The 25,484-nt window shown below is 46.0% G+C and overlaps 1 protein-coding gene across 4 annotated transcripts in view; it reads left to right on the top strand.

The window, feature by feature from the left end:
* LOC116359332 (DEP domain-containing mTOR-interacting protein-like) overlaps positions 1 to 25,484 on the top strand; it is a 74,489-nt gene that overhangs the window by 15,222 nt on the left and 33,783 nt on the right. For all 4 annotated transcript variants that reach the window (XM_031812230.1, XM_031812228.1, XM_031812231.1 and 1 more), the window contains 3 exons: positions 13,600 to 13,781; positions 22,962 to 23,144; positions 24,702 to 24,839. In XM_031812230.1, the coding sequence (XP_031668090.1) occupies positions 13,600 to 13,781; positions 22,962 to 23,144; positions 24,702 to 24,839 (503 nt within the window). The remainder of the gene's footprint in view (positions 1 to 13,599; positions 13,782 to 22,961; positions 23,145 to 24,701; positions 24,840 to 25,484) is intronic.

The following is a 25,484-nucleotide window of genomic DNA, read 5'->3' as shown; positions in this document are numbered from 1 at the left end:
GACACACAGCCTGGTTTAGTGGAAGTATGCAGGCTACACCTCCAGTCTTCACACTCACCAGACTAGAGACTCAAACAAGCACAGCTACAAACAAACTACCTGTGTGTGTCCTGGAATCCCAGCCCAAGTTCCCAGTACAGGAAGAGCTGTTGTATGGTTGTGCACAGTCTCGAAACAACGGGGGGGAGTCAACAGGGACAATCTCAAGGCGATATTTAACCTCCTTGTTTGACTATTGTCTTCCTGGCTGAACAACCAGGGTGAAGTTAAACTTCAGTTCCTGGTTGTCTGGTAAATGGGCCTGTAGTGTTTAGAGGGTGGTGAAGGAACCCTTTTTTTTAGAGAATCAACGAAGCAAACCTTTCCTTCTCACAACGAGCAGGGTGGTCTCGGCCCTGAGCCCAGACCTGTGTGGTGTTAATGGTGGCGACTGCCTCCTCGTTCCTCCTTCACAAGCAGTTCAACCATTATGTTTCCACTTGTCTCATTTGAAGGAGTTGTGACGTCTACAGTGGTGATTAAACATGGAGTCTACAGTACACAGTGGTGATTAAACATGGAGTCTACAGTGGTGATTAAACATGGAGTCTACAGTGGTGATTAAACATGGAGTCTACAGTGGTGATTAAACATGGAGTCTACAGTACACAGTGGTGATTAAACATGGAGTCTACAGTGGTGATTAAACATGGAGTCTACAGTACACAGTGGTGATTAAACATGGAGTCTACAGTACACAGTGGTAATTAAACATGGAGTCTACAGTGGTGATTAAACATGGAGTCTACAGTGGTGATTAAACATGGAGAAGTCTACAGTACACAGTGGTGATTAAACATGGAGTCTACAGTACACAGTGGTAATTAAACATGGAGTCTACAGTGGTGATTAAACATGGAGTCTACAGTGGTGATTAAACATGGAGTCTACAGTGGTGATTAAACATGGAGTCTACAGTGGTGATTAAACATGGAGTCTACAGTGGTAATTAAACATGAAGTCTACAGTGGTGATTAAACATGGAGAAGTCTACAGTACACAGTGGTGATTAAACATGGAGTCTACAGTACACAGTGGTGATTAAACATGGAGTCTACAGTGGTGATTAAACATGGAGTCTACAGTGGTGATTAAACATGGAGTCTACAGTGGTGATTAAACATGGAGTCTACAGTGGTGATTAAACATGGAGTCTACAGTGGTAATTAAACATGAAGTCTACAGTGGTGATTAAACATGGAGAAGTCTACAGTACACAGGGGTAATTAAACATGGAGTCTACAGTGGTGATTAAACATGGAGTCTACAGTGGTGATTAAACATGGAGTCTACAGTGGTGATTAAACATGGAGTCTACAGTGGTGATTAAACATGAAGTCTACAGTGGTGATTAAACATGGAGAAGTCTACAGTACACAGTGGTAATTAAACATGGAGTCTACAGTGGTGATTAAACATGGAGTCTACAGTCTACAGTGGTGATTAAACATGGAGTCTACAGTCTACAGTGGTGATTAAACATGGAGTCTACAGTACACAGTGGTGATTAAACATGGAGTCTACAGTACACAGTGGTGATTAAACATGGAGTCTACAGTACACAGTGGTAATTAAACATGGAGTCTACAGTACACAGTGGTGATTAAACATGGAGTCTACAGTGGTAATTAAACATGAAGTCAACAGTACGAGGTGGTAATTAAACATGAAGTCTACAGTGGTAATTAAACATGGAGTCTACAGTGGTGATTAAACATGGAGTCTACAGTACACAGTGGTAATTAAACATGGAGTCTACAGTGGTGATTAAACATGGAGTCTACAGTGGTGATTAAACATGGAGTCTACAGTGGTGATTAAACATGGAGTCTACAGTGGTAATTAAACATGAAGTCTACAGTGGTGATTAAACATGGAGAAGTCTACAGTACACAGTGGTAATTAAACATGGAGTCTACAGTACACAGTGGTAGTTAAACATGAAGTCTACAGTGGTAATTAAACATGGGGGAGTCTACAGTACACTGTGGTGATTAAACATGGGGAAGTCTACAGTACACAGTGGTAATTAAACATGGAGTCTACAGTGGTGATTAAACATGAAGTCTACAGTGGTAATTAAACATGAAGTCTACAGTGGTAATTAAACATGGGGGAAGTCTACAGTACACAGTGGTAATTAAACATGGAGTCTACAGTACACAGTGGTAATTAAACATGAAGTCTACAGTGGTAATTAAACATGGGGGAAGTCTACAGTACACAGTGGTAATTAAACATGAAGTCTACAGTACACAGTGGTGATTAAACATGGGGAAGTCTACAGTACACAGTGGTAATTAAACATGGGGAAGTCTACAGTACACAGTGGTGATTAAACATGGGGAAGTCTACAGTACACAGTGGTAATTAAACATGGGGAAGTCTACAGTACACAGTGGTAATTAAACATGGAGTCTACAGTGGTGATTAAACATGAAGTCTACAGTGGTAATTAAACATGAAGTCTACAGTGGTGATTAAACATGGGAGAAGTCTACAGTACACAGTGGTAATTAAACATGGGGGAAGTCTACAGTGGTAATTAAACATGGGGGAAGTCTACAGTGGTAATTAAACATGGGGGAAGTCTACAGTGGTAATTAAACATGGGGGAAGTCTACAGGGGTAATTAACATCCCACAGTGTGAGAGTCCCTCTACAGCGATCAGGACTCCTGTCCCCGGCGTTGTACTGTGTTCATGTATCCTATTTAAAAAAAAAAATAATAATCTTTATTTAACCAGGCAAGTCAGTTAAGAACAAATTCTTATTTTCAATGACGGCCTAGGAACAGTGGGTTAACTGCCTGTTCAGGGGCAGAACGACAGATTTGTACCTTGTCAGCTCTGTGGTTTGAACTTGCAACCTTCCGGTTACTAGTCCAACGCTCTAACCACTAGGCTACCATGCCGTCCCTCCACTCTAACCACTAGGCTACCCTGCCGTCCCGCCACTCTAACCACTAGGCTACCTGCCGTCCCTACACTCTAACCACTAGGCTACCTGCCGTCCCTACACTCTAACCACTAGGCTACCTGCCGTCCCTCCACTCTAACCACTAGGCTACCTGCCGTCCCTCCACTCTAACCACTAGGCTACCCTGCCGTCCCTTCTCTCTAACCACTAGGCTACCCTGCCGTCCCTTCTCTCTAACCACTAGGCTACCCTGCCGTCCCTACTCTCTAACCACTAGGCTACCCTGCCGTCCCTACTCTCTAACCACTAGGCTACCTGCCGTCCCTCCACTCTAACCACTAGGCTACCCTGCCGTCCCTACTCTCTAACCACTAGGCTACCTGCCGTCCCTCCACTCTAACCACTAGGCTACCTGCCGTCCCTCCACTCTAACCACTAGGCTACCCTGCCGTCCCTCCACTCTAACCACTAGGCTACCTGCCGTCCCTCCACTCTAACCACTAGGCTACCCTGCCGTCCCTCCACTCTAACCACTAGGCTACCTGCCCCTCCACTCTAACCACTAGGCTACCCTGCCGTCCCTCCACTCTAACCACTAGGCTACCCTGCCGTCCCTTCACTCTAACCACTAGGCTACCTGCCCCTCCACTCTAACCACTAGGCTACCCTGCCGTCCCTCCACTCTAACCACTAGGCTACCTGCCGCCCCTCCACTCTAACCAATAGGCTACCTGCCGTCCCTCCACTCTAACCACTAGGCTACCCTGCCGTCCCTTCACTCTAACCACTAGGCTACCTGCCCCTACACTCTAACCACTAGGCTACCTGCCGCCCCTCCACTCTAACCACTAGGCTACCTGCCGTCCCTCCACTCTAACCACTAGGCATGTTGCCTCATGGCCGTCGCTGTCTAACTTGGGGTGAATAAAGTGTATTGTAACAGAACAGAATGGAGGGGAATTGAATGTGGCTTTTCTATGGACCATTCAGTAGTGTAATCCTGCTGTGCCCTGATTTGTAGTTTTCTATCTTGGTACCAGCCGGGTCAAACACTGCTTTTACTGTTCTGTTGATAAGAAATATCAAATAATTGTTTTGAAGGAGTTGTTGAAGGATAGAGCTCAGACCTTGACGTGATTCAGGCACTCGTTTTCCCTTTTTAATGTATACGGGATACTTTTTGTTTTCCTAACCGTCATTCTAAGTCGATAATGATTTATATATTCTGTGTTACTGATTCTTAGAAATAACTTGAGACCTATAGTCTATCTTTGTGAATTATTATCCTAAACTCAAGGATGAACAACGGCGTTCATTTTGAACAACAGGTTTGAATCTTCTTACAAACACGGCTCACGAAACCATAAAGAAACAAATACGATTTTATTATATTATTATATTATTATATTATTATATTATTATTTTATTATTTTATTATATTATTATTTTATTATATTATTATATTATTATATATTATATTATTATATTATTATATTATTATATTATTATATTATTATATTATTATATTATTTTATTATTTTATTATATTATTATATTATTATATTATTATATTATTTTATTATTTTATTATTTTATTATTTTATTATTTTATTATATTATTATATTATTATATTATTATTTATTATATTATTATTATATTATTATTTTATTATATTATTATATTATTATATTATTATATTATTATATTGTTATTATATTATTATTTTATTATATTATTATATTATTATTATATTATTATATTATTATTATATTATTATTTTATATTATTATTATATTATTATATTATTATTATATTATTATTATATTATTATATTATTATTATATTATTATATTATTATTTTATTATATTATTATATTATTATATTATTATTTTATTATATTATTATATTATTATATTATTATTATATTATATTATTATATTATTATATTATTATTATATTATTATATTATTATTTTATAATATTATTATATATTATTATATTATATGCTTTTATTACAAACTATTATGAATCCTCCCACACACTGCTGATCTGCAGTGATTGGACCAGAGCCAGTTGGGCTAGCAGGACTAAAGCTGACGGTCTGACAGTCACAGGAGACCGTGTTGACACCCTAAACAGCACCCTATCTCCTACACAGTGCACTACTTCTGACCAGAGCTCTAAGGGCCCTAGATAGGAATACACCCGAGTGGCCAAAACATTAGGAACACCTGCTCTTTCCATGAAGGACTGACCAGGTGAAAGATATGATCCCTTATTGATGTCACTTTGTTAAATCCACGTCAATCAGTGTAGATGAAGGGGAGGAAGCAGTTAAAAAAAGGGGTTTTAAGATACTTGAGACATGGATTGTGTGTCGTTGAGGGTGAAAGGGCAAGACAAAAGATTTAAGTTCCTTTGAACAGGGAGTGGTAGTAGGTACCAGGTACGTCAAGAACTGCAACGCTGCTGGGTTTATCACGCTCAACAGTTTCCTTTGTGTATCAAGAATGGTCCACCACCCAAACGACATCCAGGCCGCTTGACACAACTGTGGGAAGCATTGGAGTCAATATGGAGTCAACATGGAATGCTTTCAACACCTTGTGGAGTCCTGTGCCCCGAATCATTGAGGCTGTTCTGATGGCAAAAGGGGGTGCAACTCAATACTAGGGAGGTGTTCCTAATGTTTTGTACACTTGGTGTAGGCTGTCATTTGGGATGCAGAGTGTATGTAGGATAGAACAGGTTAAGTTCAGGACATCCATGTGGTGGCTGTGGTAGCTTAACAGTACAGCACATTTACTGTACAGTAAAGGACAACCACGCCACCTTTTAACATGTGGTGGCTGTGGTAGCTTAACAGTACAGCACATTTACTGTACAGTAAAGGACAACCACGCCACCTTTTAACATGTGGCTGTGGTAGCTTAACAGTAGAGCACATTTACTGTACAGTAAAGGACAACCACGCCACCTTTTAACATGTGGTGGCTGTGGTAGCTTAACAGTAGAGCACATTTACTGTACAGTAAAGGACAACCACGCCACCTTTTAACATGTGGTGGCTGTGGTAGCTTAACAGTAGAGCACATTTACTGTACAGTAAAGGACAACCACGCCACCTTTTAACATGTGGTGGCTGTGGTAGCTTAACAGTAGAGCACATTTACTGTACAGTAAAGGACAACCACGCCACCTTTTAACATGTGGTGGCTGTGGTAGCTTAACAGTACAGCACATTTACTGTACAGTAAAGGACAACCACGCCACCTTTTAACATGTGGTGGCTGTGGTAGCTTAACAGTAGAGCACATTTACTGTACAGTAAAGGACAACCACGCCACCTTTTAACATGTGGTGGCTGTGGTAGCTTAACAGTAGAGCACATTTACTGTACAGTAAAGGACAACCACGCCACCTTTTAACATGTGGTGGCTGTGGTAGCTTAACAGTAGAGCACATTTACTGTACAGTAAAGGACAACCACGCCACCTTTTAACATGTGGTGGCTGTGGTAGCTTAACAGTAGAGCACATTTACTGTACAGTAAAGGACAACCACGCCACCTTTTAACATGTGGTGGCTGTGGTAGCTTAACAGTAGAGCACATTTACTGTACAGTAAAGGACAACCACGCCACCTTTTAACATGTGGTGGCTGTGGTAGCTTAACAGTAGAGCACATTTACTGTACAGTAAAGGACAACCACGCCACCTTTTAACATGTGGTGGCTGTGGTAGCTTAACAGTAGAGCACATTTACTGTACAGTAAAGGACAACCACGCCACCTTTTAACATGTGGTGGCTGTGGTAGCTTAACAGTAGAGCACATTTACTGTACAGTAAAGGACAACCACGCCACCTTTTAACATGTGGTGGCTGTGGTAGCTTAACAGTAGAGCACATTTACTGTACAGTAAAGGACAACCACGCCACCTTTTAACATGTGGTGGCTGTGGTAGCTTAACAGTACAGCACATTTACTGTACAGTAAAGGACAACCACGCCACCTTTTAACATGTGGTGGCTGTGGTAGCTTAACAGTAGAGCACATTTACTGTACAGTAAAGGACAACCACGCCACCTTTTAACATGTGGTGGCTGTGGTAGCTTAACAGTAGAGCACATTTACTGTACAGTAAAGGACAACCACGCCACCTTTTAACATGTGGTGGCTGTGGTAGCTTAACAGTAGAGCACATTTACTGTACAGTAAAGGACAACCACGCCACCTTTTAACATGTGGTGGCTGTGGTAGCTTAACAGTAGAGCACATTTACTGTACAGTAAAGGACAACCACGCCACCTTTTAACATGTGGTGGCTGTGGTAGCTTAACAGTAGAGCACATTTACTGTACAGTAAAGGACAACCACGCCACCTTTTAACATGTGGTGGCTGTGGTAGCTTAACAGTAGAGCACATTTACTGTACAGTAAAGGACAACCACGCCACCTTTTAACATGTGGTGGCTGTGGTAGCTTAACAGTAGAGCACATTTACTGTACAGTAAAGGACAACCACGCCACCTTTTAACATGTGGCTTGTTATTGTCAAGTATTTGGTGACCTACATAGTTTTTTGTGTAATTTTATGATTTCATGTCCCTGACATGACGACTACAGGAAACGATTTACAGCGACCGATATGACCCGTCTGTAGTTGTCTGATCATCCATCAAATCAAATGTTATTGGTCACATACACATGGTTCATCATATTGGACCTCCCTACCATATGTTGCTCTGCTGGTCTTTGTCTAATAACACCTGGAAATATTTTACATAGAACCTTTTTTTTTGGTTCCAGGAAGAACTCTTTTTGGGTTCCATATAGAATCTTCCGTGGAAAGAGTTCTACATGGAACCCAAAAGTGTTCTTACCTGGAACCAATAAAAGGTTCTCCTATGGGGTCACTAAAGAACCCTTTTAGGAACCCCTTTTTCTAACAGCGTAGGTTTTTGAGCATCTATTTAAAATATATCCAGGTGTTATCAGACAAAGACGAGCAGAACAACATATGGTAGGGAGGTCCAATATAATGAACAATGTGTCTTGATCTTTCAAAAATGACAAAAACAAGGAATCGTGCAGAATGGCTAACAAACGATAAAACATCAGCAGAGTTGTCCTTTTTAATGGCTGGCCAGACCTGCCCTAGGTGGTTTAGATCTGATGTGGATTCGTGCTGCATTCTGAAAGGCACACTATTACTTACCTTGGTCAAAAGTAGTGCACTATATAGGGAATAGGGTGCAATTTGGGATGTGTCCTGGGTGTGTGGGTCAGCTGTCGGCTTGGTAATCTTTCACATGTCAAGCGTCAAGACTAAAGTGTGGTTAATGGGTGGGTTAGTTGACTCAGTGAGAAGGTGGTGAAACGTCAGCAAACAGTCACACGTCATTGCTTCCTATGGGAAAGAGGAATTCATCTGTGAAGAAAGAATTGGTGCCCCGCCTTAGAGAACACAAGCTATACTGTAGCCACACCATGATGATGTGGTCTGTCTTTGTCTCAGTGCAAGCAGGAACATTCCCATAGCTCCACCTGTTTCCACACGGGTTTGGTGTGTGTGTGTGCCAAACATGGCATGTGTATTCTGTCTGTTGGGATTCCACCCTTGTCGTCTTCGGATATATATATTGTACCAGGGTCACTCAGTAGGAGGCTGCTGGGGTTAACTGACATCTATATTGTACCAGGATCACTCAGTAGGAGGCTGCTGTGGTTAACTGACATCTATATTGTACCAGGATCACTCAGTAGGAGGCTGCTGTGGTTAAATGACATCTATATTGTACCAGGATCACTCAGTAGGAGGCTGCTGTGGTTAACTGACATCTATATTGTACCAGGATCACTCAGTAGGAGGCTGCTGTGGTTAAATGACATCTATATTGTACCAGGATCACTCAGTAGGAGGCTGCTGGGGTTAACTGACATCTATATTGTACCAGGATCACTCAGTAGGAGGCTGCTGTGGTTAAATGACATCTATATTGTACCAGGATCAAATCAAATCAAATCAAATCAAATTTATTTATATAGCCCTTCGTACATCAGCTGATATCTCAAAGTGCTGTACAGAAACCCAGCCTAAAACCCCAAACAGCAAGCAATGCAGGTGGAGAAGCACGGAAAGAGTCCGTAGGAGGCTGCTGTGGTTAACTGACATCTACATTGTACCAGGATCACTCAGTAGGAGGCTGCTGGGGTTAACTGACATCTATATTGTACCAGGATCACTCAGTAGGAGGCTGCTGTGGTTAACTGACATCTATATTGTACCAGGCTCACTCAGTAGGAGGACCAGGGTCACTCAGTAGGAGGCTGCTGTGGTTAACTGACATCTATATTGTACCAGGCTCACTCAGTAGGAGGACCAGGGTCACTCAGTAGGAGGACCAGGGTCACTCAGTAGGAGGCTGCTGTGGTTAACTGACATCTATATTGTACCAGGATCACTCAGTAGGAGGCTGCTGTGGTTAACTGACATCTATATTGTACCAGGCTCACTCAGTAGGAGGACCAGGGTCACTCACTAGGAGGACCAGGGTCACTCAGTAGGAGGCTGCTGTGGTTAACTGACATCTATATTGTACCAGGATCACTCAGTAAGAGGCTGCTGTGGTTAACTGACATCTATATTGTACCAGGGTCACTCAGTAGGAGGCTGCTGGGGTTAACTGACATCTGTTGTACCAGGCTCACTCAGTAGGAGGACCAGGGTCACTCAGTAGGAGGCTGCTGTGGTTAACTGACATCTATATTGTACCAGGCTCACTCAGTAGGAGGACCAGGGTCACTCACTAGGAGGACCAGGGTCACTCAGTAGGAGGCTGCTGGGGTTAACTGACATCTATATTGTACCAGGCTCACTCAGTAGGAGGACCAGGGTCACTCAGTAGGAGGACCAGGGTCACTCAGTAGGAGGCTGCTGTGGTTAACTGACATCTATATTGTACCAGGCTCACTCAGTAGGAGGACCAGGGTCACTCAGTAGGAGGACCAGGGTCACTCAGTAGGAGGACCAGGGTCACTCAGTAGGAGGACCAGGGTCACTCAGTAGGAGGCTGCTTGGGTTAACTGACATCTATATTGTACCAGGGTCACTCAGTAGGAGGACCAGGGTCACTCAGTAGGAGGACCAGGGTCACTCAGTAGGAGGACCAGGGTCACTCAGTAGGAGGCTGCTGTGCTTAACTGACATCTATATTGTACCAGGCTCACTCAGTAGGAGGACCAGGGTCACTTAGTAGGAGGACCAGGGTCACTTAGTAGGAGGACCAGGGTCACTCAGTAGGAGGACCAGGGTCACTCAGTAGGAGGACCAGGGTCACTCAGTAGGAGGCTGCTGGGGTTAACTGACATCTATATTGTACCAGGCTCACTCAGTAGGAGGACCAGGGTCACTCACTAGGAGGACCAGGGTCACTCAGTAGGAGGCTGCTGTGGTTAACTGACATCTATATTGTACCAGGCTCACTCAGTAGGAGGACCAGGGTCACTCAGTAGGAGGACCAGGGTCACTCAGTAGGAGGACCAGGGTCACTCAGTAGGAGGACCAGGGTCACCCAGTAGGAGGACCAGGGTCACTCAGTAGGAGGCTGCTTGGGTTAACTGACATCTATATTGTACCAGGGTCACTCAGTAGGAGGACCAGGGTCACTCAGTAGGAGGACCAGGGTCACTCAGTAGGAGGACCAGGGTCACTCAGTAGGAGGCTGCTGTGCTTAACTGACATCTATATTGTACCAGGCTCACTCAGTAGGAGGACCAGGGTCACTCAGTAGGAGGACCAGGGTCACTTAGTAGGAGGACCAGGGTCACTCAGTAGGAGGACCAGGGTCACTCAGTAGGAGGCTGCTGTGCTTAACTGACATCTATATTGTACCAGGGTCACTCAGTAGGAGGACCAGGGTCACTCAGTAGGAGGACCAGGGTCACTTAGTAGGAGGACCAGGGTCACTCAGTAGGAGGACCAGGGTCACTCAGTAGGAGGCTGCTGTGGTTAACTGACATCTATATTGTACCAGGGTCACTCAGTAGGAGGCTGCTGGGGTTAACTGACATCTATATTGTACCAGGCTCACTCAGTAGGAGGACCAGGGTCACTCAGTAGGAGGACCAGGGTCACTCAGTAGGAGGTTGCTGTGGTTAACTGACATCTATATTGTACCAGACTCACTCAGTAGGAGGACCAGGGTCACTCAGTAGGAGGACCAGGGTCACTCAGTAGGAGGACCAGGGTCACTCAGTAGGAGTACCAGGCTCACTCAGTAGGATGTTGCTGGGGTCACTCAGTAAGAGGTTGCTGGGGTCACTCAGTAGGAGGTTGCCTGGTATTGGGGTCACTCAGTAGGAGGTTGCTGGGGTCACTCAGTAGGAGGTTGCTGGGGTCACTCAGTAGGAGGTTGCTGGGGTCACTCAGTAGGAGGTTGCTGGGGTCACTCAGTAGGAGGTTGCTGGGGTCACTCAGTAGGAGGTTGCTGGGGTCACTCAGTAGGAGGTTGCTGGGGTCACTCAGTAGGAGGTTGCTGGGGTCACTCAGTAGGAGGTTGCTGGGGTCACTCAGTAGGAGGTTGCTGGGGTCACTCAGTAGGAGGTTGCTGGGGTCACTCAGTAGGAGGTTGCTGGGGTCACTCAGTAGGAGGTTTGCTGGGGTCACTCAGTAGGAGGTTGCTGGGGTCACTCAGTAGGAGGTTGCTGGGGTCACTCAGTAGGAGGTTGCTGGGGTCACTCAGTAGGAGGTTGCTGGGGTCACTCAGTAGGAGGTTGCTGGGGTCACTCAGTAGGAGGTTGCTGGGGTCACTCAGTAGGAGGTTGCTGGGGTCACTCAGTAGGAGGTTGCTGGGGTCACTCAGTAGGAGGTTGCTGGGGTCACTCAGTAGGAGGTTGCTGGGGTCACTCAGTAGGAGGTTGCTGGGGTCACTCAGTAGGAGGTTGCTGGGGTCACTCAGTAGGAGGTTGCTGGGGTCACTCAGTAGGAGGTTGCTGGGGTCACTCAGTAGGAGGGTTGCTGGGGTCACTCAGTAGGAGGTTGCTGGGTCACTCAGTAGGAGGTTGCTGGGGTCACTCAGTAGGAGGTTGCTGGGGTCACTCAGTAGGAGTACCAGGCTCACTCAGTAAGAGGTTGCTGGGGGTCACTCAGTAGGAGGTTGCTGGGGTCACTCAGTAGGAGGTTGCTGGGGTCACTCAGTAGGAGGTTGCTGGGGTCACTCAGTAGGAGGTTGCTGGGGTCACTCAGTAGGAGGTTGCTTGGGTCACTCAGTAGGAGGTTGCTGGGGTCACTCAGTAGGAGGTTGCTGGGGTCACTCAGTAGGAGGTTGCTGGGGTCACTCAGTAGGAGGTTGCTGGGGTCACTCAGTAGGAGGTTGCTGGGGTCACTCAGTAGGAGGTTGCTGGGGTCACTCAGTAGGAGGTTGCTGGGATCACTCAGTAGGAGGTTGCTGGGGTCACTCAGTAGGAGGTTTCTGGGGTCACTCAGTAGGAGGTTGCTGGGGTCACTCAGTAGGAGGTTTCTGGGGTCACTCAGTAGGAGGTTGCTGGGGTCACTCAGTAGGAGTACCAGGCTCACTCAGTAAGAGGTTGCTGGGGTCACTCAGTAGGAGGTTGCTGGGGTCACTCAGTAGGAGGTTGCTGGGGTCACTCAGTAGGAGGCTGCTGGGGTCACTCAGTAGGAGGCTGCTGGGGTCACTCAGTAGGAGGTTGCTGGGGTCACTCAGTAGGAGGACCAGGGTCACTCAGTAGGAGGTTGCTGGGGTCACTCAGTAGGAGGTTGCTGTGGTAACTCAGTAGGAGGTTGCTGTGGTAACTCAGTAGGAGGTTGCTGTGGTAACTCAGTAGGAGGTTGCTGTGGTCACTCAGTAGGAGGTTGCTGTGGTCACTCAGTAGGAGGTTGCTGGGGTCACTCAGTAGGAGGTTGCTGTGGTAACTCAGTAGGAGGTTGCTGTGGTAACTCAGTAGGAGGTTGCTGTGGTAACTCAGTAGGAGGTTGCTGTGGTAACTCAGTAGGAGGTTGCTGTGGTCACTCAGTAGGAGGTTGCTGTGGTCACTCAGTAGGAGGTTGCTGTGGTCACTCAGTAGGAGGTTGCTGTGGTCACTCAGTAGGAGGTTGCTGTGGTAACTCAGTAGGAGGTTGCTGTGGTAACTGAACTTGTTGACCTTTAAGTCCTAGTGCTCTTCCTGGAAGTTCATCTTTATAAATAGCACAGGGCCAAGCTACCCTCCTCCTGGGGACATGGGAACTACCCATCAGCAAGGTTTTGATTCCAGCACTACGCTAACACACCTGGTTTTACTTAGTCATTCATTAGCTAAATCAGGTGTGTTATTGGTCGGAGCAAAAGCCTGCACAGATGGAGGTTGATGGGGGAAAAGTCTGTTATTGTGTTGAATCAGGATGGGAAACGATGTACAACTGATTTCCACATCGTATAAAGTAGTCTGTCTAAAACAACAGGTGTGTATAAACCTGTCCTTCTCAACAGGCTGATGATGAACACATCGTATAAAGTAGTCTGTCTAAAACAACAGGTGTGTATAAACCTGTCCTTCTCAACAGGCTGATGATGAACACATCGTATAAAGTAGTCTGTCTTAAACAACAGGTGTGTATAAACCTGTCCTTCTCAACAGGCTGATGATGAACACGGAGACGTCCATCCTAGCGACTCGGGAAGAAGAGGGTGAGACGTTTGAACGGACGCTGGTGGCCTCTGAGCTCGTTGATTGGCTGCTGGCGGAGGGAGAGATGGCGACCCGAGAGGAGGCGGAGCATCTTGGACGGAGGCTTCTAGAACACGGGATCATGCAGCATGGTGAGTGGAAGGAGCGTTTTCATCATCGATCTGATTTATTTATTTTAGAAAAATAAATAATTTGAGACATACCAACTAACATAAGGTCACAGTCAGTACCCCACCTGTCACACTGATGAAATGACATATCTCTGAGTCCTGAGTAGGGTTAGTCCTGCAGTTTGGGAACCACTTCCGTAAGCGAATGTAATTATAGGCCATTTTTGAAGAAGCCGTTATGAAAGCTGAATGCTGTTCTTTCTTCTACTCGTCTACTATTTAGCCCTTCCTGGTTTTCACTGAGGATTTACATGGTAATATGGTCAAACGGTAATTACACAATAATTACCTATCGTGGTAATAACATTTTGCACTGTTGTCAGTTGCTTCGATTGAATTCTATGGCGCTGTAATTTCCAAGATGACTTTGCTAGGTGAAAGAGGAGACGTGGGAGGGTTGATGTTCACACATGGTGGACAGTCACATTGGGTCCGCTCTTCCAAAGGGCTGTAAGGATCCTATTTTAGTCAGGGAACACGGTGTCTTCTCTGGTCAGACAAGGATCACTCTGTGATCAAAGGCATGCTGGTATCATCATCATCACCCCACTTGCTTTGGATCTGTCCTGTTTTTTTTTCTTCTCACACAAACACAAACACACACACACACACACACACACACACGTTTATTTTACTATTCTTGTTGCGACCAAAGAATTGATTTCCATTCAAAAGTGTGTTTTTGATAACCCTAAACCTTGACCCTTTACTTCCTAACCCTAATTGTAAACCTAACCCCTTAAGCCTAAAACGTCCACACGTGTCCAAATTGTCCTTGTTTTACTGTCCTTGTGAGGATTTCGGGGTTCCTACAAGGATGATAAGACCAAACACGTTTTGAAAGTTTAGCAGAGACTTGTTTTTACTTGGCTCCCAGTATTTCAGATTCACAGAAGATTGAGTTAACTTTGGATATGTTTTTATCTCACGACCAGTTTCATAATTAAACACGCCACATTTATCTGCTTGAAACGTGCGCTTCCTGCCCCATGATCCTCATGGTGACATGACTGGTGTTGTCACGGTGACATGACTGGTGTTGTCACGGTGACATGACTGGTGTTGTCACGGTGACATGACTGGTGTTGTCACGGTGACATGACTGGCTGAAAGGACTGGTGTTGTCACGGTGACATGACTGTTAGTCTCTCTCTCTTTCGTCAGAGGTCAGCTGTGGTCTGTTTACCGAGGTCCGCAGTGGGGAGGAACAGGGTGAAAGTGTTCTCTTATCAGGCCTGGTGGAATTCCTCTCTGTATAGTAACAGGACAGCCATTGTAATTTAGTCCAGTAGAACAGTGACGAGGTGAATCACATCTCCAATAGGTCCTTCACTGCACTAGGAGTTAAAAGCAGGAAGTCACACCAGTTACTCATGTACAGGGCATGGCCACCTGCATGGCTACAGAGTGAATGTCCCTGAGTCTCAGAGGTGGTTCCACTAGGGGGGGGGTGAACCCTTGATCAGAGACAGATGGACGTCATGCCTCTGGTCTCTGGCCAGGGTGTTCCCGACCGAGATCAGCTGCTCACCTCTGGACAACGGTGTGTGATCCGACCTAGATACACACATACAGCACACATACAGCACACACACACACATACAGCACACATACAGCACACACACACACACACACACACACACACACACACACACACACACACACACACACACACACACACAATCATCGACCCAGATACACACACACACACACACACACACAGCCCACACAATCATCGACCCAGATACACACACACACACACACAAACACGCCCACACAATCATCGACCCAGATACACACACACACAGCCCACACAATCATCAACCCAGATACACACCCACGCACACCGGTAGCATGTGTTACACACACACGCGGCATACCAATGTCACGTGCACACCCACTAGACGCTCTCTGTCCTACTCTCTGTCCTCTACCCAGGCTGCTGCTGGAACTGGGCTTCCTCTGTGTGACAGAGACAGACTAAAATACAGAAGGGAGTAGAGCTGCTACTGAGCCAGTCAACCTCCTCTTTCTACAGGATCACCTGTCTACTGAGCCAGTCAACCTCCTCTTTCTACAGGATCACCTGTCTACTGAGCCAGTCAACCTCCTCTTTCTACAGGATCACCTGTCTCTATTACTGAGCCAGTCAACCTCCTCTTTCTACAGGATCACCTGTCTACTGAGCCAGTCAACCTCCTCTTTCTACAGGATCACCTGTCTACTGAGCCAGTCAACCTCCTCTTTCTACAGGATCACCTGTCTACTGAGCCAGTCAACCTCCTCTTTCTACAGGATCACCTGTCTACTGAGCCAGTCAACCTCCTCTTTCTACAGGATCACCTGTCTACTGAGCCAGTCAACCTCCTCTTTCTACAGGATCACCTGTCTACTGAGCCAGTCAACCTCCTCTTTCTACAGGATCACCTGTCTACTGAGCCAGTCAACCTCCTCTTTCTACAGGATCACCTGTCTATTGAGCCAGTCAACCTCCTCTTTCTACAGGATCACCTGTCTACTGAGCCAGTCAACCTCCTCTTTCTACAGGATCACCTGTCTCTATTACTGAGCCAGTCAACCTCCTCTTTCTACAGGATCACCTGTCTCTATTACTGAGCCAGTCAACCTCTCCTTTCTACAGGATCACCTGTCTCTATTACTGAACCAGTCAACCTCTTTCTACAGGATCACCTGTCTCTATTACTGAGTCAGTCAACCTCTCCTTTCTACAGGATCACCTGTCTCTATTACTGAACCAGTCAACCTCCTCTTTCTACAGGATCACCTGTCTACTGAGCCAGTCAACCTCCTCTTTCTACAGGATCACCTGTCTCTATTACTGAGTCAGTCAACCTCTCCTTTCTACAGGATCACCGGTCTCTATTACTGAGCCAGTCAACCTCCTCTTTCTACAGGATCACCGGTCTCTATTACTGAGCCAGTCAACCTCCTCTTTCTACAGGATCACCGGTCTCTATTACTGAGCCAGTCAACCTCCTCTTTCTACAGGATCACCGGTCTACTGAGCCAGTCAACCTCCTCTTTCTACAGGATCACCTGTCTACTGAGCCAGTCAACCTCCTCTTTCTACAGGATCACCTGTCTACTGAGCCAGTCAACCTCCTCTTTCTACAGGATCACCTGTCTACTGAGCCAGTCAACCTCCTCTTTCTACAGGATCACCTGTCTACTGAGCCAGTCAACCTCCTCTTTCTACAGGATCACCGGTCTCTATTACTGAACCAGTCAACCTCCTCTTTCTACAGGATCACCTGTCTACTGAGCCAGTCAACCTCCTCTTTCTACAGGATCACCTGTCTCTATTACTGAGCCAGTCAACCTCCCCTTTCTACAGGATCACCTGTCTCTATTACTGAGCCAGTCAACCTCTTTCTACAGGATCACCGGTCTCTATTACTGAACCAGTCAACCTCTTTCTACAGGATCACCTGTCTCTATTACTGAGTCAGTCAACCTCTCCTTTCTACAGGATCACCTGTCTCTATTACTGAGCCAGTCAACCTCCTCTTTCTACAGGATCACCGGTCTCTATTACTGAGCCAGTCAACCTCCTCTTTCTACAGGATCACCGGTCTCTATTACTGAGCCAGTCAACCTCCTCTTTCTACAGGATCACCGGTCTCTATTACTGAGCCAGTCAACCTCCTCTTTCTACAGGATCACCGGTCTACTGAGCCAGTCAACCTCCTCTTTCTACAGGATCACCTGTCTACTGAGCCAGTCAACCTCCTCTTTCTACAGGATCACCTGTCTACTGAGCCAGTCAACCTCCTCTTTCTACAGGATCACCTGTCTACTGAGCCAGTCAACCTCCTCTTTCTACAGGATCACCTGTCTACTGAGCCAGTCAACCTCCTCTTTCTACAGGATCACCGGTCTCTATTACTGAACCAGTCAACCTCCTCTTTCTACAGGATCACCTGTCTACTGAGCCAGTCAACCTCCTCTTTCTACAGGATCACCTGTCTCTATTACTGAGCCAGTCAACCTCCCCTTTCTACAGGATCACCTGTCTCTATTACTGAGCCAGTCAACCTCTTTCTACAGGATCACCGGTCTCTATTACTGAACCAGTCAACCTCCTCTTTCTACAGGATCACCTGTCTCTATTACTGAGCCAGTCAACCTCCTCTTTCTACAGGATCACCGGTCTCTATTACTGAGCCAGTCAACCTTCTCTTTCTACAGGATCACCTGTCTACTGAGCCAGTCAACCTCCTCTTTCTACAGGATCACCTGTCTCTATTACTGAGCCAGTCAACCTCCTCTTTCTACAGGATCACCGGTCTCTATTACTGAGCCAGTCAACCTCCTCTTTCTACAGGATCACCTGTCTCTCTGTCTCTATTACTGAACCAGTCAACCTCTTTCTACAGGATCACCTGTCTCTATTACTGAGCCAGTCAACCTCCCCTTTCTACAGGATCACCTGTCTACTGAACCAGTCAACCTCCTCTTTCTACAGGATCACCTGTCTCTCTGTCTCTATTACTGAACCAGTCAACCTCTTTCTACAGGATCACCTGTCTCTATTACTGAGCCAGTCAACCTCCTCTTTCTACAGGATCACCTGTCTCTATTACTGAGCCAGTCAACCTCCTCTTTCTACAGGATCACCTGTCTCTATTACTGAGCCAGTCAACCTCCTCTTTCTACAGGATCACCTGTCTCTATTACTGAGCCAGTCAACCTCCTCTTTCTACAGGATCACCTGTCTCTATTACTGAGCCAGTCAACCTCCTCTTTCTACAGGATCACCTGTCTCTATTACTGAGCCAGTCAACCTCCTCTTTCTACAGGATCACCTGTCTCTATTACTGAGCCAGTCAACCTCCTCTTTCTGCAGGATCAGTCCCATGTACTGTTCACCTTGTCCTCATGGTCACCTTGTCCTCATGGTTACCTTGTCGTCATGGTCACCTTGTCGTCATGGTCACCTTGTCCTCATGGTCACCTTGTCGTCATGGTTACCTTGTCGTCATGGTCACCTTGTCCTCATGGTCACCTTGTCGTCATGGTCACCTTGTCGTCATGGTCACGTGTTCAGCACATGAATATAATCAGCTCTAGTTCTCTTGACTGTGACACATCAGAATGGTCTCCCATCCTCGGAGCGGCCCAACCCTGCTTATCTGTCATCAGAGACAAGCCAGCAGCAGGATGGTACTGTGTGGGTACTGCCTGCTGGCTCAGTACAGGCTCTGAGATACAATCTGTTTCCAGTGTGCTGGGCTGTGTAGTGCAGAGCGTGTCTGTTTCAAGTGTGCTGAGCTGTGTAGTACAGAGCATGTCTGTTTCAAGTGTGCTCTTCTCGGGCCCTGGACAATGGGCTAACCAGGGAGCAGAGAGCAGGGCTCTAACCCCAGAGAGACTGCATCACTGCTGGGTTCACACCCACCACTCACACCCTGCCTGTGTCTGCATTCCTCTCCTCCGCTGGCACAGACCAGACTGGTACCTCGGCTGGCACAGACCAGACTGGTACCTCGGCTGGCACAGACCAGACTGGTACCTCGGCTGGCACAGACCAGACTGGTACCTCGGCTGGCACAGACCAGACTGGTACCTCGGCTGGCACAGACCAGACTGGTACCTCGGCTGGCACAGACCAGACTGGTACCTCGGCTGGCACAGACCAGACTGGTACCTCGGCTGGCACAGACCAGACTGGTACCTCGGCTGGCACAGACCAGACTGGTACGAAACCAATAAGTAGCCATCATCAGAAGTAGAAGTAGACCGGCTACGATGGGTTGCCATGACATTAGAAAATATTACCTAGGAGACATCGTCTTAGGTAAAACCGTAAATGTGTCAATTCATAAAAAAATGTGTGATTAAGTCTTAGTAGTCACATTTGACATCTAGCTAATGATTATTGTGCTTCAATGAGCAGTATTTCTGAAGTTTGACCATGGGCACGAAAACTAGCATAAAACAGTCGAGCCAGTCACTGAAATGATCTTTAACTGAAACTATGCTTCTAACCAACCAGCTATCTACCTAGTGCTGCACACACACAATGTTGAAATCTCCCAACAAAAGCTAGCTAGCAAGCTACTGTAGCAAGTAACGCTAACGTTATTATGAGTTTTCATGAAAGTAGCTGTTCTTCTGCCACGAGCCATTGCAGTAGTCTCACGAGTCAGCAGATGACAGCACAGCAGATGACAGCACAGCAGATGACAGCACAGCAGATGACAGCACAGCAGATGTGCTGTCATCTGCTGACCTAAAATTACAATCATGGAGAAACATGCTGATCTAAACAGGCTATGCAAGCTTTTTATGTCAGTGAAGGAAGAGCTAGCGGACTAGCTATATCAGTAAGCTAGCTAGCTATAATAGTTAGTTACACAAGTGACAGTCAGATTTAGATTCCAGGATGGCTTTAGTCAGTCAGAGTTGGTTTTATGTCTTTTCAAGGGATTTGGGGATTTTAAGGGGCATTCAGAGCCTCCCCCTGTACTGAGCGTTAGCCAAGTGAGAGTGTTGGCACAATGACGGCCCAAGCTAAGAGAGGGAGAGTGTGTGTTTGTGTCCAACCCTAAGAGACTTAGCTGATTACTGGCATTGGAGGCACTATCAGAGGTGTTCTGTCTGAATGGAATAATTGAAGAGTTACAGGATTTGGAATTGAACTACCTTCTGTTCTATAGTTACCAGGATTTACAGTTAGTTACTGTAGTTACCAGGATTTACAGTTAGTTACTGTAGTTAACAGGATTTACAGTCAGTAACTAGTTACCAGGATTTACAGTCAGTTATATGAAACAGTAACTGAACGATCCTAAACAATCGTTTTGTTCTGTGTTGTGTGCTGTCATCTGCTGACCTAAAATTACAATCATGGAGAAACATGCTGATCCAAGGACAGATTTTTGATAACAGTCAGTTCCTCTTCATTGTGGGGCTCCATGTCTACATCTTCAGGGTCATTTAAACAGGCTATGCAAGCTTTTTATGTCAGTGAAGGAAGAGCTAGCGGACTAGCTATATCAGTAAGCTAGCTAGCTATAATAGTTAGCTACACGGCGTGTAGGAGATAGCCACCGGTTTGTTTTAAACTATTAAATCACTGTCAACGTTTGTAATAATTTAGCTGGTTCATTTTTCTGCCTATTTCATGTAGAGTCAAATGAGAGCGCAGTGAGTTTCAAATGTTTTCTATAGGTTTTCATTTTTTGAATGGCGGTTGCGCTATATTCCAATTTGAATATGAGTTCCACGACCTACAAGACAGAACAGATGAGGGACTAGCGTCGCGGAGGAGTGACGCTGTCTGACGTGAGAAAATGGCACTCGTTAATGTCTAGGGGTCTTAGCTTACAGACCACGTAGCTAGGCCTATGTGAGAAATCAGCGTATGAGGACTGTGTTGTATGTACATGTCCCCAGGTTGATGGCAAACTTACCTTCGGTCCAGGGCCAGCTCAGTCCCTTGGTCGGTCAGTCCAAGCAGATTAGTCTTTGTTCAAAGTGGTGACCCAAAATATATGTAAACACACAAAAAATACAAAGAGGCCTACGTGGCGAGGTTGACTAACACACAGAAATGAACAAAGACTGAGAGGCTTCTGGCCTCCTCTCAGAATCAACTTGATCACTCGCTCCTGAGGAATAATCAAGGCTGCTTGGCAGAACCCAGCCGTGACCCGGTTGGTGCTGCCACCTGGGGTTGGAGTGTGGAAGTGTGCCATGGTAGTGTGTTTGTCTATGTCCTAACACTCACCTTCCCCCACATCATAACAATACACACACACACACACACACGCGCACACGACAGCGTACGCACACACACACTGCATACTTTAAATGTCTGAACTGTAGAACAATAGCAGCCCTGCCTGGATGGATCCACATTGTGGGTTGTTTTGGTTCAGTTGTCCCACACAATCACTGCATTCCTGGTTGATAGACTCACACAGAGAGCTGGTGATTTGATCTTTGTGGCCCAACACCATGTGCAACCGAGTCAATGGGTGAATGAATTAACGTAAACCAAGAGTCACTGAACATGTTGTTGTTTTGGTTCAATTCTATTTGAAATACAATGAGCTGATATTTAGATGTTTGTAAATCAACACCATGGCAACAAGCGTTCTGAATACACACAATCAACCCCCTTTTTTAATCCTGATCGTTCCCTTTTTAGGGCACGAGGTGCCAAAACATAATCAGAAACTATTGTTTGGTTATGGACCAGATTATGATTGAATCATTAACTTTTTGTATTGCTGAAATGTGTCTGTGGTAACTGCGATGTTTTTAGACTGGGGGAATTGCATTGGACTGTCACTCTTACCAAACGTCAGGAGAGAACTTCCTCCTGGGATAAAAAACAAACAAACACAACCTGCAGATGAGGAATATTTCCGTAGTTGTCATTTAATGACGCCAGACAGGACAATCCATCACTATAAACCACAGGATCAAAACCACTTCATACAGTCACAACAACAGCTTTATAGCATCACAAGATGCATCCATAACCAGACTAGTAAGTAGAACATACCAGCTGTATGTCTGTATTTTTTAAATGTATATATCTTAACTTGATTGAGACTAACATTTTGAGACTATATCAACAATGGACTAATGAAGCAAATACCAAAATATTGTGTTCCTTTAAATCCTTACCCCTTGGCACAGTTATGCAGGCTTTATGGCTTAGTTACACAAGTGACAGTCAGATTTTGATTCCAGGATGGCTTTAGTCAGTCAGAGTTGGTTTTATGTCTTTTCAAGGGATTTGGGGATTTTAAGGGGCATTCAGAGCCTCCCCCTGTACTGAGCGTTAGCCAAGTGAGAGTGTTGGCACAATGACGGCCCAAGCTAAGAGAGGGAGAGTGTGTGTTTGTGTCCAACCCTAAGAGACTTAGCTGATTACTGGCATTGGAGGCACTATCAGAGGTGTTCTGTCTGAATGGAATAATTGAAGAGTTACAGGATTTGGAATTGAACTACCTTCTGTTCTATAGTTACCAGGATTTACAGTTAGTTACTGTAGTTACCAGGATTTACAGTCAGTAACTAGTTACCAGGATTTACAGTCAGTTATATGAAACAGTAACTGAACGATCCTAAACAATCGTTTTGTTCTGTGTTTCTCTCTGACAGTGACCAACAAGCACCACTTTGTGGATGGAGGGCTGCTGTACCAGTTCAGACTGAACTTCCGAAGGAGACGACGTCTGATGGAGCTGCTGAACGAGCGCTGTCGTACCATCCCAGAGAGCCATGACAGCCCCTTCTGTCTCCGCAAACAGAACCCAGAGGGAAGCAACACCAGCTTCCTATCTGGTAAACCTCAATGTCTAGCAATCACGTGTCTTTATAAAGCCCTTTTTACATCAGGAGTTGTTTGTACCCACACTATCTACTGTCAGACTGGGGCCGAATCCCACTATAACCCTTACCTGCCGCCCCTCCACTCTAACCACTAGTCTACCTGCCTGCCCCTCCACTCTAACCACTAGTCTACCTGCCCGCCCCTCCACTCTAACCACTAGTCTACCTGCCTGCCCCTCCACTCTAACCACTAGGCTACCTGTCGTCCCTCCACTCTAACCACTAGTCTACCTGCCTGCCCCTCCACTCTAACCACTAGTCTACCTGCCTGCCCCTCCACTCTAACCACTAGTCTACCTGCCTGCCCCTCCACTCTAACCACTAGTCTACCTGCCTGCCCCTCCACTCTAACCACTAGTCTACCTGCCTGCCCCTCCACTCTAACCACTAGTCTACCTGCCTGTCCCTATGATGCTATTAACACGGTCGGGTTTTAAAGCTGAATGTCACGGTGTCACACTAATACATGGACAACAGGCTCTCTAGTTAAACAAACTGTGGCTTTATAGAGACTTCATAACATGTTCATAAGCACTACACAGAGATGCAACAATATGTTTTATCCATCTTTCATGTTCTATGTTCAGCAGGATTCAGGGTTCTCTACGTTCTGCAGGGTTCTCTACGTTCTGCAGGATATTGCAGAGTACTGATGCACATCCCACAATGACATGGTTCTTTAGACTTTGCTCCACCGCCTGCCACAGTCTAGAGACGTCCTGCTTTATGGAGGCAATATAGAGCTTACCTGGAAAGAGTGATTAGATACTCCTACACATCCTTTCACAACTAACAACTCAGACCTCTGACGACAGCAACACTGCTTTTACACAGTCCTTTTCCCTTTAGTGCACTACTATTGACTAGGACCCATAAGGCTCTGGTCCCAAGTAGTGCACTGTATAGAGAATAGGGCTCCATTTGGGACATAATTAGTGTTTAGCTCTGAAAAGAAACAAATGTTGAATTGGGGGAAAAAGTCTCTCGGACCTTCATTTGTTTTTGATGACATCAAAGGGGGAAAATGTGCTCATGAATAAAGGACATTTGCTCTCTCTCTCTCTCTTCTCTCTTCTCTCTTCTCTTCTCTCTCTCTCTCTCTTGCCTCTCTCTCTTGCCTCTCTCTCTTGCCTCTCTCTCTCTCTCTCTCTCTCTTGCCTCTCTCTCTCTCTCTCTCTCTCTCTCTTGCCTCTCTCTCTCTCTCTCTCTCTTGCCTCTCTCTCTCTCTCTCTCTCTCTTGCCTCTCTCTCTCTCTCTCTCTCTCTCTCTCTCTCTCTCTCTCTCTCTCTCTCTCTCTCTCTCTCTCTCTCTCTCTCTCTCTTGCCTCTCTCTCTCTCTCTCTCTCTCTCTTGCCTCTCTCTCTCTCTCTCTCTCTCTCTCTCTCTCTCTCTCTCTCTCTTGCCTCTCTCTCTCTCTCTCTCTCTCTTGCCTCTCTCTCTCTCTTGCCTCTCTCTCTCTTGCCTCTCTCTCGCCTCTCTCTCTCTCTCGCCTCTCTCTCTCGTCTCTCAGTGAGTCCTACTAAAGAGATCAAGATGATAGTGGGTATTCGTCGTAGCAGCATGAGCAGCAGCTGTGGCAGCAGTGGTTACTATAGCAGCAGTCCCACCCTCAGTAGCAGCCCCCCGGTGCTCTGTAACCCAAAGTCAGGTAAGAGGCTCTATATTCTCCCTGAGTGACCTTAATACACTCTCTCAAACACACACACACACCACAGTCAGGTAAGAGGGTCACCATTCTCCCTGAGTGACCTTAACACACACACACACAAACCACAGTGGGGTAAGAGTGTGAATAGGAGCCCTGTGCACAGCAGTGTGTCTTCAATGTGCTGATACCCTCTCCTCCCCAAACTGAGGTTCTGGTCAGGAACTACTGACTATCCAGAACACATGGAAAAACACTTGGAGTGTTTTGGATCCTCAGTTTAGGAAAATGGTAACAGTATCATGCGGACAGAACCAGGCTGTTCTGGACTGCTGTCTGTACTAGTGACTAGTGGTCACACGGACAGAACCAGCCTGTTCTGGACTGCTGTCTGTACCAGTGACTAGTGGTCACACGGACAGAACCAGGCTGTTCTGGACTGCTGTCTGTACCAGTGACTAGTGGTCACACGGACAGAACCAGGCTGTTCTGGACTGCTGTCTGTACCAGTGACTAGTGGTCACACGGACAGAACCAGCCTGTTCTGGACTGCTATTGGTACCAGTGACTAGTGGTCACACAGAGAGAACCAGCCTGTTCTGGACTGCTATTGGTACCAGTGACTAGTGGTCACACAAAGAGAACCAG

This window comes from Oncorhynchus kisutch, unplaced genomic scaffold (genome assembly GCF_002021735.2).
Source record: "Oncorhynchus kisutch isolate 150728-3 unplaced genomic scaffold, Okis_V2 Okis02a-Okis13b_hom, whole genome shotgun sequence".
Lineage (NCBI taxonomy): Eukaryota > Metazoa > Chordata > Actinopteri > Salmoniformes > Salmonidae > Oncorhynchus > Oncorhynchus kisutch.
This window is presented reverse-complemented; position numbering and strand designations above follow the sequence as displayed.